The sequence below is a fragment of the Pocillopora verrucosa genome, chromosome 1, assembly GCF_036669915.1.
Source record: "Pocillopora verrucosa isolate sample1 chromosome 1, ASM3666991v2, whole genome shotgun sequence".
NCBI classification, from domain to species: domain Eukaryota; kingdom Metazoa; phylum Cnidaria; class Anthozoa; order Scleractinia; family Pocilloporidae; genus Pocillopora; species Pocillopora verrucosa.
In genome coordinates, this window is record NC_089312.1 from 28,837,343 (window position 1) to 28,850,994 (window position 13,652).

Here is a 13,652-nt window from a genome sequence, read left to right on the forward strand (position 1 = left end):
CTCACTCCCATACAAAATTTGCCTGTAAAGTTGTAGAATACGCTGGCCTGTAACTGCACTTCTAACAAAAAGAAAAATTGGATATTGGTACAGAAGTGATGATGACTACGGGTACAGTCTTTAAATGATAGATCATAAGTCCTATAGTCCAGTCTACGGATCCAAAGTAATTACTACGGCTTCGGATCCGTACTTCTCAACAATAATGCGAAGTTATTCATGCTAACTTTGTATCTGCAGTAGTAACCTTTCTACCAATTTCCACTTTTTCCATCTATTAATAATGGCCACTATACTAAGACATTTACGGAGTGGTTGTTGGTTGTTCAGGCACTCGAATAGGTGAGAAGCTGCGACCACGGGCAAACAGTCCCAAACTTTTGAAATCGCCTAATTATTTTTTTGGAGATTTCATACATATCTCCTCAAATTCTGTGCTCTTGGCTGGGTATATAAACTGTACGTTTTAAGGCAATAACAGTTGACCCCTTTTCAATGACGTACAATTATCAATGGGAAACTCACTACACAGATAGCACGAACACATAATACACTGCTGTGTCAGTTATATTTCGGTTTATTTTGTAGAAATAGACTGAAAACTACATTCCATTGTATGACCTCTAAAAATATATCATTTCGTTTTAACTTCAATTTTCAAAATAATCTTAAATAATGATTTTCCAGCATCATATGTAATAAAGAACCTACATTAAATAGAGATGAAAAGGAAATATTTCCACTAATTTTACAATGTATTTTTTTAACGATCAGTTATTTCATTTACTTTGGAACGATCCATTGCGGTTGTTGTGTGTCATACTCTTTTGTCTTGAAGCTCAAAATTTTATGATGTACACAAATAATTGGCAGTTCGTGACTTTTTGGACAGTTCGCGATTTTTTGGGCAGTTCGTGATTTTCTTTGGTCAAGATGTGAAAACAACAAAACAGCGGCATCGTTAATAATTCTGGCCAATTTATAGCATCTAGAGAGCCGGTTTCTCCTTGAATTCGCAAATGGAAAACTTAACAAAAGCTCAAAATCGTGTAGCCAAAAAAAAGTTTTTACCCTTGTTTCCGACTGCTTCAGGTCCGCTCAGTTTTGAGTATTACCATTGCGTATGCATCTTCCCTATTAAATAATCGTTCCTATACAATTATAAATAATTTTATAACAAAACTGACTAAAAGGAATGATGAGGTAATTAGCAGCATTCCTGCTCAACCTGACAACATTCTTCCAAGAGTATTCACCGATTTGATTAGCTATCTGATCTCTCATACACAGTTATTACAAGAACCTCGATGCCGAGGATCGTTATCATCCGGCACGCAAATCTTAGTACTGATGCATACCCTGTCAAGAAGGGTAATTTGGTGCGTTGTAATACTTTCCTTGATGTAAAAATAAAATCCTGTAACTGACGTTCTTAAACTCATAATATCCTAAATAAACTTTTTCTGATTGAAAGAGATCAATCTTTTTAATCGTCACCTCTAGACGCCCAAGGTGACATCCACCACAATGCCCTATTATAATCACGGCGGTTTAGGCGGCGCAGGCTTTCTTCTGGGTGATCCAAAACCCTTCTTTTTCTTGGTAAAGCCAATCGGTACCTCCCAAATCTTTCTTGGTATGTGTGTATAGTATGTGAAAACAAAGGCTCTGGTAATGCCCTGTCCACAACGTGTGTGTTTCAAGCTCTGCATTCGTTCCACGTTGTCTTCTCTTCGCTTCAACAGCAACGCTTTCCTTCTGGCGGCCGCCTGAGCAGATCGCATACGCGCTAAAGCTTCCAATCTACGAGCCATCTCGATGCGTCTCTGTTCCTCTCGAAGTCGTTCTTGCTCCGCTTCCTCTCGCCCGCGCTTTTCGTCTTCTGCCCGCTGGCGTTCTGCTTCTTCCCTGCGCAACCTTTCCTCTTCTTCCTGTCTCAACTTAGCTTCCTGCATTTCAGCTATTCGCCTCATCTGTTCACGATACTCCCGCTCTTCCTGCAGCCTCCGCAACTCCTCCTCTGCTTCGCGTATTTTCTCCTCCTCCAACATTCGTTCTTCTTCTTCCCTTTGAAGTTCAAGGAGCCTCTCTTCTTCACGTCTCTGTTCTTCTTCCAAGCGCTCCATTTCTTCTTTTCGCCGCCGAGCTTCTTCAATTTCCGCCATTCTTTTCTCGCGATTCATTTTTTGCTGCTCAAGTTCTTTCTCTCGCTCTCTTAGCTCCTCTTCTCGTTTCTTCTTCTCTTCTCGTTTCTTTTGAACTTCAAGCCTCCTTCGCTCGGCCTCAGCTGCTCTCCGTAGCTCTCGTTCTTCACGAGCCTTTTTCTTTGCCTCTTTTAACCTCTCCAGCGCCTCTTGTTCCTGTTGTTTCGCCTCTTCCTCCTCTACCAATCTTTTCATCTTTTCTTCTTCGATATTTCTCTGCTTCTCTTCTGCCTCTGCTTTGGCTAAGGCTGCCTCCTCTTCACGCTCTTTTAATAAACGCATTTCTTCCTCCCTCATTCTCTTCTCTTCATCCTTCTTTTTCCGTTCCTCTTTCCTTTGGTCCGCTCTGATTTTAGCCAGCTCCTTCTTTGTCAATTTTATAGGTTTGGAAGGAGCGTGCGCGTCTTTCTTGTCAAGTGGAACTTCTAGAGCAACTTGCGGCATATCTAAGGTCTGCACAGACTCCTTCCTCGTTTTTGTATAATTGACAGCAGAAGCGCTACTACTTGGCTGATTATCAGTAGCTGACGTGGCCTTACTCTGCTCCTGAATAAATTGACGTAGTTCATCGTCCATTCCATCTAACATATCTGGTGTGTTGAATGCTTCAAAATCTATGTTTTCAGGATCTACTGTAATTTCATCTTTTTTCTTGGCAAATTTCCCATGTTTTCCAGATTTCTTCTTCGAATCGGCTTTCTGAAATAATTCAGACGGAAAATATTTTATAATTACCATTGCTTATTCTTAAGTTTGGCAAAAATATTTATTTGGGGCTTAAGATTGGACATGGACATTCTATGCTTGTATTAAAGCCAACATAGGTCCTTCTCATGACCCTGTTTTTAACAAAGAGCTTAGCTGCCTTGTTGGTTTATAATTGACACAGTTGAATTTCTGCCTTAAGAAAATTTCTCGTAGCGTAGAGCCCTGGGTACTTTATGGGAATGGGGTCAAACGTTTTAGCAAGAAAAAAATGTAGGGATAACTCTTGATGCACAATTTCATCAGCACCACACAGACGGAGGTTCTAACTGAACGAAATTTATTCAAAAATTATTTGCCATGTCATTTCCCCATGAAGTTTGTCAAAATTCTCGCTACATCCATCAAAATGTACTTACCCTTTCTTTAACTTTACTTGGTGTCTTATTTTTATTAACCAGTGCCGCCAAATCGGACAAATCGTTCTTTTTCTCTGCTACAAGTGGACTTGTTCTAGTGACCAGTCCTCCTGAAGAGGAATCGATTCCTTCTCCCTCTTTCCCAATACCCTCCAACTCCAGTTTGCCATCTCTAGGCGCATCATGTTTGTTAAGCAAACTGCTGACTATCTGACGGCGGGCTTCTCTTTCTTCGTCTGTTGGTTCTTTCACCTCTTTTGCCTTGTCGTCGCTTTTTAATAAATTCAATTCTGAATGATCAGGTTTCGACTCAGCCTTGTTTTTACCAAACGGCTTTTCAATGACGTTTGACGAGATGGGTTTAGATTGCTTATTTATTTTAGGTTTCACAGCTTCAGGTTTAGTTGGACTCATCGCTTCTTTTTCCATACTCGAGAGGCTTGACTTCTCCACAGCTTTCGCTTCAATGTCTTTTTCCTCAGCCCCAGTCTCTGAACCTCGACGGCTTCGCGTAGACCTATCACGAATTTGAGGCTCTTGCCCAGACTCGATGTAATTTCGCACGGCCTCACCGATACTCACGGGAACACTTCTCTGGTCTTCTGTTATTGGGGACGATGGCCGCGATTTCTCGATGTCAATGGTTTCCTTATAGGGAGAAGGAGGTCGATTATCGTCCACCTATTGGATATAAATTGAGTAACGTAAATGGTAGCGAAAGTAAATTTCTCAGTAAAGAAAAGGATACAGATATGGAGCATTGTAGAGGAGACAGGATACTACCATAAAATAGAAAAGAACAGGGGCGTGGCCAGGATTTTTCAAAGGAGGTGGGAGGGGGGAGGGCTGGGTTCACGGATTCAAATTTCCGCGCGCCTTACTTGAGGTGGGTTATGCCGCTGCTCTATCCTGTGTATCCGCAGGCACTTATTCACGCAGCGTGTGGAATAGGCAAAAGAGTATCTAGCATTGGAAAAGTATTATTTAAATTCTTCGAAGTCACGCGTTTTCACGACCTGAATCATACCGTTTGAATGTTGTTGCCTTCTAAAATTCTGGTCGTGGTGGTTGTTTGGTCGGTGGACAAAATCTAAGCTTAGCGGACGGCCAAATGATTATCCTTGATAACTAACTTAGCAGCGACTTCAAGAAATGTATGGAAATGTTTATAAGTATCGTCAGTTTTGCCGTTTGCAACATGACCAGCCATCACTCTAAAAGGTATTTGCCACTTCAAATGATTGAAAGCTGCACATGTAAAAATTCTGTCAATTATGACTGAATCGTAAAGTACATATCACATCAGTGGAAATTAAACCTCGGCTAAACTGATCGTCCAGAATAGCACGTGCTTAAAAATTCGTCCTAGAAAATGATTATTTCAAAAGTGTGTCACTACCCAAAATACAGAATTTAGGGAAGCAAAGGGAAATATACATTAAAATAAACGCACCTCTCCGACTAGTTCTAATCTAGCTTCTGGTAAAAGTTCTTTGTGGAGTATTTGTTCAGCTTTGATCGGCGCGGGAGAGCTGGAACGAGGTACTGTCGCTGGTGTGGATGTTGGTTTCTCTGGTACACTCAGTAGGGAATCTTTCACTTCTGAGAAAATTTAAGGGCATAGGAAAACGTGAGAATTGATAAAAAATTATGGTGGCATGGGCATCAAAAAAGAAGAGATTTGTCAGTTTTTAGCACGTTTGGGTAAAAATGAGCGAATCATAATTGAATTCCTGATGGAAAACGCTAAGCACTTACTCAAACACGTATGATACACTTTGTTAATCGTAACCATTTTATCAACATCGGCTGTCACAATATCTTTTAGTAAAGAGCTTTCACTTTAGGTCTAAAAGAATAAAGCGCCTTACCGACTATCATGACAGATAAGCCTAATGTGAATTCCCTTCAAACCCCCGATTGGAATTATTATTTTACTCACTGAATTAGCATATCTGTGTTGTTTCAATTGGATATTCATGTTCTCGGTTATCTAATGCATCATTACATACGCATGAACGGTGATCGGTAACTTTCCTTTTTTAAATTGACTTCATTAAAAAAAGCTAGCTGACAAAAATAGATTTGCACTCAAGAAATTTGTGGGACTCTTTTAACCTCTTCAGTTTAGTTCCGTATATCCATTATCGCCCAATATGGATGTATTATTTGAGTAATGACATTCATTAAATCTTAGAGGCCTCCGACACAAAAGGCACAGATGGTGTAATGTGTTCATAAATAATTCCTGTTAAAAACCAGAGAACGGAATTTTTTACGCATTTTTGCAAGATACGAAAAACGATTATCCAGAATCGAATAAACCTTTTCTAATAGGTTCTTGCCTTGTACATAGATCGAGTTTGTCTGAAGGAAAATCTGTATAAAGAGATTGAGATGTCAGCAGAATCTGTTTGTACAGCTAGGCGTGCCCACTCGAGATGTAAATGTGTAAATTTAAATTCAAACGCACCAAAAATATAACAATCAAGAAAGCTCAGAGCATAAGAAAATTTTATCACTCATCGTGACAAAATGAAATTTTATTTGAAGTTTATGGAATACTCGGCAAAATTAAGAAGCAAATCCTGAAGCAGAAAGAGAAATTAATGATGTAAATTCAGGAAAAGTGTTTTTTTCTCGAGTTACATTCTCATTGTTTTCAAAAACAGTTATACTTTTTTTTTAAGCAGTCTGTTCGCGAAAACCCAAATATCTTACCTTTAACGCGCGAAGGAAGTGCAGAGTCTTGCACAACGGCGATGCTATCATCATGTATCGCTGTGTCAGCGATAAATTTTTCCACTGGTTGAGAGGACTGGACCACAACAGTTTCTGTTTCTTTGAGTTCCTGAGTTTCGATACTGGACGGCGTAGTCTCACTTTCATGTGGCTTCAGAAGCGAAGGTACTGACGTCAGAGCCTCATCTTTGTGCACCTCTATTGTTGGCGTTTCTTGTTGCTCCTCCTCAAGTTCTGTCGCTTCCGTCAGAGTTTCTACTCGAAGACGAAAAAAAAACGCATTTTCTTGTTATAACAATTACTATAGTTTTAAAACAAGTGAGGAAGGGTTTACTCAATCTTCGAAAATAGGCACCTCTAACGTCACAAAGTTTCCTTCGTCGGGGAGTGAGATAGACTGCACTCCAAGACTACTGACATTTTCTTATTTACTATCAGATGACCTTTATACTTCTGTGTACGAGATACATCCTACGTTTGAAGTTCTTTCGCACGATCACAGAGAAAAAAAACTTCTTCATCTTGGTTTTAACAGGAAAGGCCCGCACTTGAGATAAAGGTGCCTCAATGATTCTTGTCCAAAGAGCGATCCAATCTTCAATCAGGCAATCTAAAATCAAAATGTCTTAAACGTTTATTCTTACAAAAACGGGATCTTAGGTACCTGGTTGAGCGGGTCCTGGGTCTGAGCTTCCCTTCGTGTTTACAGGTAGCGCAGAAGGAAATTCCTTCTCAGGAGGACCATCACGGGTAGAAATAGTCAGCTCTACAACGAAAAAAAAGGAAATATACAGTGTGTGAGTCTATTTTCAGTGGAGAGTGGAAATCAATTCGAGATTCTTTGGTTACTTTTTGCAGCTGAGATTCATGTGGAAAATTCGTGTCAATCCCCCAACCAATCAGATGAAAAACAAAGACCAATCGCGACTGGGTCAACCGCGCTTTTCCACGATCGAAACCAGATCCTTTTTTACCTTAAATTGCCATTGGCTTGTTGAAGTATTTGCCTTTTCTGATCGGTTGCTGCAGTTTCTTTGGGTTTGGTTTAACGACACTCATCCAAAATGTACTTCACGATTCATTTGAGTCTCCCCGAGTTACCTTTTCCTCTGCGCAATTTCTTCACAAAAAAAGTTTTGTAAACAACTAAAATTTCCATTGATGGTCTTTCTTAAGAGGTCTTATATTCCGTTAGCGACCACAGATGCTTCAAGTTTTTGGTAAACCGGAGGTTTCACTGATCTCAAAACAGCGGCTCTATGCAGTGAATCTGGGAGGGGAAATCTCTTGGTACCAACGCTTCCACGTTCAAACGTTTGAGACTTCCTTTAAATAGTGTGAGATCCTTTCGGAAGCTTCGTAAGCGAATCGCATAGCATTCAACAAGGATCTCACAAAGCTCAAAGAAACACTCTTACCTTCTGCGATGCCATTTTTGTCATCACTTTCAATTGTTTCATCAGGCCAATCAAATTCTCCTCCCTCACTGATACAAGGCCATTCCTGGTCAGCAGTTTCTTCTTCTGGAAGCAAATATTCATATACTCCTTCGACCACCGGTTGTGATCGAAAGATAGTCTCGGAAACCTGGGCCAGATCAGCCTCACTTCCAAGAGTCGCTCTCGTTTCCGTGCCTTCCTGAGCCGTTTTTGCGCTCGATGTCCTCGTGTCGATGTCAGTTCCATCTTGTGCGTCTTCTTCTTCCGCAGGACCACTTTGCCGACTCCTGATATGTCTCTCGCGTACGGAAGATGACGATTTCCTACCATCTTCTTCAGCAGCAGCTTTTATAGCATCTTGCCATTGCTCGCTGGTGGAAGAAGAAATAGCCGATGAACCTCGAGATTTAGCTATTGTTTCGTGTCGAGATTGCACTGAAGGCGAACGTGGTGACGCCGAAGCCACTCGGGAGGTAACCGATGGACTTCTTGGGTGAGGAGAAGGGCTTTTTACAAGTTTGTCACGGGCTTGTGATGACATTTCCGAATGCGTGGTATCTCCAGAAACTCGCCCCGTTGGATGTCCGTCGACATGATCAGCCATGTCGTCTTGTAAGATGAAAAAATCATCTCTCACACCAGGCCACGTCGGTGACGCCTCATCTCGGTCTGTTTCTGCCAAATCTGGAGAGCTACCGACACGTTCCACGTCACGTGACCTTGCAGACTGACCCCTATTGTAATGTGATACGCTGGAATAGCTTGCACTACGACTAGAGTGGAGACTGGAACGGGCTATTCTGTTCGTTGTTCCTGTGAAAGAAGAGGTTCATTTCAGTCAAATTTCATTGAAGTTTTGAACAGAACACAGAAACACCAGGAACAACGCAGTTAAGGCAGAGCTCTCGTTTTCAAACAATAAAGTATTTGCGCGACTATCAAAGCAAGACCGAGAAAAAGGTTAACTATTTTTCCATCAATCTTACCAGCACTAGAAGCCCTCCTTTGTATGCCAACTTTCTCCTCTCTCCCACTCCGAGGAGATGCAGCGCTCGATGGTCGACGAGAACGCTTCCCAGTTTCTGTTTGATCGAATTGTGACGGAGCTTCGTCTTCTTCCTCGATCACATTTGCTGTTCGGTTCCATTCCTCGGTCTAAGGTAAAAAGGTTAAGGTAAGACTGCAATTATAGTTAGTGTATTTTCACACTTATAATGTCTACACTGGAGTTTTTCTATAGGGCGGTAGCGGGAATATTCCTTCAATCGCTTAAGAATCGGTTGAAACTTTTTATTCGCGATTCCACTTTTGTGGCGGTATTTGGAAAACAGTTTAGAATATTCACCATAGCTTTCGACAAAATACGCCACTCCCATTTAATGTTTTATAGTCTCAAGAAAAAACTTTAACTTCGGGAGAAACTTAGTCAAACTAGATGAAAGAAAATTGGAGTTTTTGATAGGCGCGTCTTGATGGTCAGCGCGCTCGACTCCGGGGTTCGAACCCTTTTCAGAACTATTCTGTTATGTTCTCACAATACAACGACCCATCGCGAAAACCTGAGCAGGAGACATTCTCCTAAAACACGGGAGCCATGCGAATCGCTCTTGTATACAAAGTTTATCCTTAGGGATGGTGTATTAGGATCTAAATGAATTGCAGAAGTTCTATCTAGGGCTTCACTTAAAAAAAGTCATTACTACACGTCACACAGAAATTGCCACCCTTTCTCAACACTCTTTTCCCTTTTTAAAACTCTCAGTGCAATACCTTTCCATCAGGGCTCGCGGCTAAGCGTTGAACCTTGGTTGCAAAGTCTGGCGTCGTTCCTCTGGATGATCCCAACTGGAAAGACGGCGAGGGACTGCGACTGAGTCTCATTCTAGGATTGGGACCTCGTCGATGAAATCGACCGAAGCCTACGTCAGCATTTATGATCTCGTCAAGATGGTTTGGCGTCGAGCCAAGTGCTAATAGAAAAATTTGTGTACTGAGATGAAATTGAAGTGCAAGTTATTATTAGTATGTATCAGTTCAACTAGTTGGTTTCCAATCAGCCGCAATTTGGCCAGTAAGTTTAATCGACAATTCATCGACTTTTAAAGGAACGTTAGTAATTATCAGTAGCTGATCAAGTCCACGACGGATTTCTACATGATCGCGAGAAAAGTGAAATGTATCATCAATTATTTTAACTTGTAGGAGGAAGTCCACCAACAGAACCGGATTCGATTTCACCCATACATCATTTATGATAAAAAGAATCCCTGATTATCGAATTAAAAAGGAAAAACAGAGAACGCACTTAAATTTGCCTCGCGCTCAACAGCAACATTTGTACACGCTTCAAACAAAAAGCACACCTTCGACAGGTTGTATCAATTTTAAATGAGATAACTAAGGAAATCTTTTTTCATTTCAATAGGCATAAAACGAAAAAAAAAAACGATGACTAAAGCAAAATTAATGGTCCCAAATGTTCCCGCACATGACACCAGAGTTTCTCACGTTTAACTCTGATTGGTTGAATTCTCCAATCAATTTCTTTCCTTTCATACTAACTTTTTCGGTTGCGAATTTAAGTCGAAACATTTCCAGAGGTGCTCCAATTAGCTATAAACAGCGTTCGCGTCTAACACTGACCTCTCGGGAGAGGGGGTGGTTTACCACTTGTAATCCTGGGGTTAGCCCTTGGTGACTCCAGGGTGGGTGGGATGGGAGCTGTTTTGGGTCTTGATATCGAGTCTTGAGCTTCGTGGGTTGCAAAACCAAAAGCCATACTTGGCATGGACGGCGAAAATGTAATGGTATTGCCTCGATTTGTTCTGGGTGATCCGGGCGATGAAAAGTGGGAGAAGTCTTCCAAAGTTTCTCGACTAGAACGAGAGAAGGTAATTGAAAGGATAATAAATATAAGGTAAACAACGATGGTAGTAGACCTAATTAAGCCATCGCTTTTTCAGGGTACTGAGAGGAAGTTCAGCTCCCTTATTCTGCTTAGCCTATAGAGCCCCTTACAATGATAAAAGGTTTGACTAGTATGCCCTTGGAAATTTCTACCAGGCACCCAAATTATTCCAATGAAGAAGCTTAAAAATCACCACCCCTCTCTATTTTCCTTTATTTCTGAATTCTTGAAGTAATTACCCCTCCATTCCAATGTCTGGCATGTGATCGGAGGAAACAATTCTGTGTTCTAAGTGTTCCTTGCTGTGACTCCACCCAGCTGGTTTGCCATATTTCATGTATTCTTGTATTATACCAGTTATCTCATCATCATCATCCAAAAAATGAGAGTAGTGAGAAGCAGTGTTGGTAGAGTATGAAGTTCTTGTGGAAAATGGAGTTTGTGATCGAAATCTTCTGTGAGAATTTTGGCCCCTGAAATACAAAGAAAATAGATCTTACTTAAAAAGCAGATAATCAAACATTTCTTTTAGCTTTCAGTGTATCCCAAAACATGGAGGGTTTGTCAAATTTTGAATCCCAGTACTTGGAAATGAAGGCCCTCAAAAAACAGACAGAGATGTTATTAGGAAGCTCTTTCTAGATTATGAACTACAAATGTGTTTTCTTGACTTATGTATTTCATACCTTGCTTTTTTAAGCTCTTCAAGGTAATAATCTGGATCAGCTCCTGGCTGAACATTTTTATCAGCTGTCAAGTTTTCTGAGTCAAGGTAGTGAAGAAATCTCAGGAAAGATGCCTTATCTCTCTTTGGTTGCTCTCCTTTCTCTGATGCTTCCTTTGGATAGTCTGATACTCCTTCCCAGGCTTCCTCTTCCTGTTTAGATATTACAAAATGATATTTTATTATCTGAAAGTCAGCTGTGAAATTCTAAAGATAAAGTACAGTCAAAAAAATTTTTTTCTAGCCTGCAGAACAGGCATATTTTTGGGAGAATTTTCAGGCACACAAAGACAAGCTCAAGGAGAGTTCAAAGGAAAGTCATTTGCCAGGCAAGGAGCCTGAAAAATGAAGAAAGGACAGCCTGCTGAGAAGGCTAGATTCATTCTAACATCTGCCTACCATCTCTCTGACCAGTAAGATATAAGTAAATCTAAACTCCCCGAATCTTATAATCTTACCTCTTTCCCAAACTCAAGCACAGAGTTGGTTAGATTTCCTACTGTTCTGAGTTTAAGGCCTGCCTCGAAAACATTTTCTTTCTTGAAGTGGCTCTCTTCATTACTATGGTTACAAACCTCATCACTTGGGGTGAAAAGAAGAATTGCACCTTTACGAGTGACAAATGTCTTTGGGAGAGCAAGTTGTCCATCTTCCAACAAGAGGCTGCCACTTGATCTTGCTGATTTGTTTCGAGATGATGAATGATTTGTCAAATGAGGTAGGAGTGGCTCTATAGGGGACTGGTAACAAGAAAAAAATTGATGAGCATGAATTGCAATAAAATCTTGAGCTGGGTCATTGAATAGACTTTAAGAAATTTTTTTGTTCATTTCTGAAGGGCAAGAGACAACAATAGGCTCCAAACTTTTTCCTTGTCTCAAGGCACTGATTTTTTTCTTTATCCTTAGCTCAAGAAAAGTAAATAATATCTTTATTTAATTAATAACTCACTCTAGCTACTGACAATTCACCTGTTTGAAGACCTAGCCTCAGAATATTTGGTATTATGTCCAAATTAAATTACCAGTGATAATTTCTTATTTCAGACCACCTATCATTTTGAGTCTGATTGGTTAAAAGATTTTGGGTAAGTGTTTTTGGATCAATCACAGAGCAATGTACTGAGTGAAAGCAATACTGGATTACTTTTTACACTCAATTGAAAATTGCTCAGTGTCACTGGTCAAAAAAAACTATAAATGCACTGACAAAATTTGCCAGTCAATCAGGCATTACTCTTTAAATGCCTGATCTCAAGTTATAAGTTTAGTTTTCAAACAGATTATATTGTTAATGGCTTGTAAAACATCCTTTAAAAGACAGAATGACTTTGCACAAATTATTTTTACTCAAGTGGAATATGAGTGCCAAGTCATTAGTCCACGGACAGTATAGTCCTTGATCAAGCTGTTTGCTCGGGCCTTTTTTAAGGGATTAACAATCGTGACATTTCATTAATTTTAGGACAGAAGGAAAATTAACTGAGCCGACTTGAAGTTTGCATTTGTTATCCTCTATCTCTTGTAATCCAAACTTCTCTAATTAGAACTTGGAAATAGTAGCCGACATATTTCCTTAACCAGCTGTAAGGCTTACTTTCGCCATAAGGATTTCCACAACACCCGTTTAAAAGTAACGTTCTTGATAATTAATAAGTCTAAATTTGCACCCCCTTCTTTTCAGTCAGGGGGTCTGACTGTAAGATTATATTTGCGGTACCTCTAATATAACAATAATATTTTGCTTTCCTTGAACCCTCAAAAAGTGAAATTCAGCTACAAGGGAACAGAATGCGTACGTCAATAAAGAGAAAGCTGCGACTAAGACGAAGCAAGAACTTAGCAGAAATTCTAAACATCCATCTTGCAAGGTTTGACAAATCAGGCAACAAGCTTGGCATTTCTTCACGATGACAAACCGCAGCGATAAGCTGCTTCAAAAATAGCCCTTTACTTTAGCATTATTCCTTCTTTTAATGGGTCTATCGATATTTTTTTCCAAATTAAAATTCAAATATTTTCAAGACTCTCGTTTCGTCGACATCGCGATCTTTTGTCTTTCGTGAATTCATGCATTTGCAGTGAAATACGAATCACAATAAACACAAAACCTGAGTGAACAAAAGAAAAAGAGCAGTTCATGTCTTACCGTTTGATCCGAGTACGTTTCACATTGTAGATCGCCATCCCAACTAGCTTTCCCTCGAGCTAGCGGCGAAAACATCTAACTCAGGGCAAAAAATATGACGCTAAAACATTCTACGACACATTCAACGGACCGCATCACGCCATCTTGACCCATCGTCTGGTTAGGTAGATGCACGAAACACCATATGGTCACCATGCCAATATGCTAATACGACAAAGGTCAATTAAAAGGTCTGCATTTGGGCCATTAGCCGCTTCAATACACTCTAAAGAAATAGGGCTTTGTAAAAAATATAGGGCTTAATGTGGCTATTACGTAATAAAATGAAAACTCTGAGAAAGGGCTTGAATTCAGTTCTTTTAT

At 40.2% G+C, this 13,652-nt stretch overlaps 1 protein-coding gene across 1 annotated transcript; it reads right to left on the bottom strand.

Moving 5' to 3' along the window:
* Nucleotides 1-558: 558 nt before the first annotated feature.
* LOC131780934 (titin homolog) lies at nt 559-13,635 on the bottom strand. Its single transcript, XM_059097560.2, has 13 exons — nt 13,290-13,635; nt 11,600-11,881; nt 11,104-11,294; nt 10,657-10,890; nt 10,153-10,385; nt 9,280-9,479; nt 8,496-8,664; nt 7,489-8,322; nt 6,735-6,836; nt 6,050-6,325; nt 4,782-4,930; nt 3,329-4,009; nt 559-2,903 (listed from the first exon to the last, which is right to left on the bottom strand). Exons 1-13 carry the CDS (start codon nt 13,362-13,364, stop codon nt 1,542-1,544), a joined length of 4,788 nt encoding a protein of 1,595 aa, XP_058953543.2. The 5' UTR covers nt 13,365-13,635; the 3' UTR covers nt 559-1,541.
* Between the last annotated feature and the right edge of the window lie 17 nt (nt 13,636-13,652).

What these genes read in the sequence shown, in the direction of transcription:
- LOC131780934 (XM_059097560.2), bottom strand. Translation starts at nt 13,364, where the DNA reads ATGTTTTCGCCGCTAGCTCGAGGGAAAGCTAGTTGGGATGGCGATCTA. An exon ending in ACCACCCCCTCTCCCGAGAG is followed by an intron (nt 9,480 to 10,152) that starts GTCAGTGTTAGA and finishes TTTTTCTATTAG; the next exon opens with CACTTGGCTCGACGCCAAAC. An exon ending in CCCAGGACCCGCTCAACCAG is followed by an intron (nt 6,326 to 6,734) that starts GTACCTAAGATC and finishes GTCTTCGAGTAG; the next exon opens with AAACTCTGACGGAAGCGACA.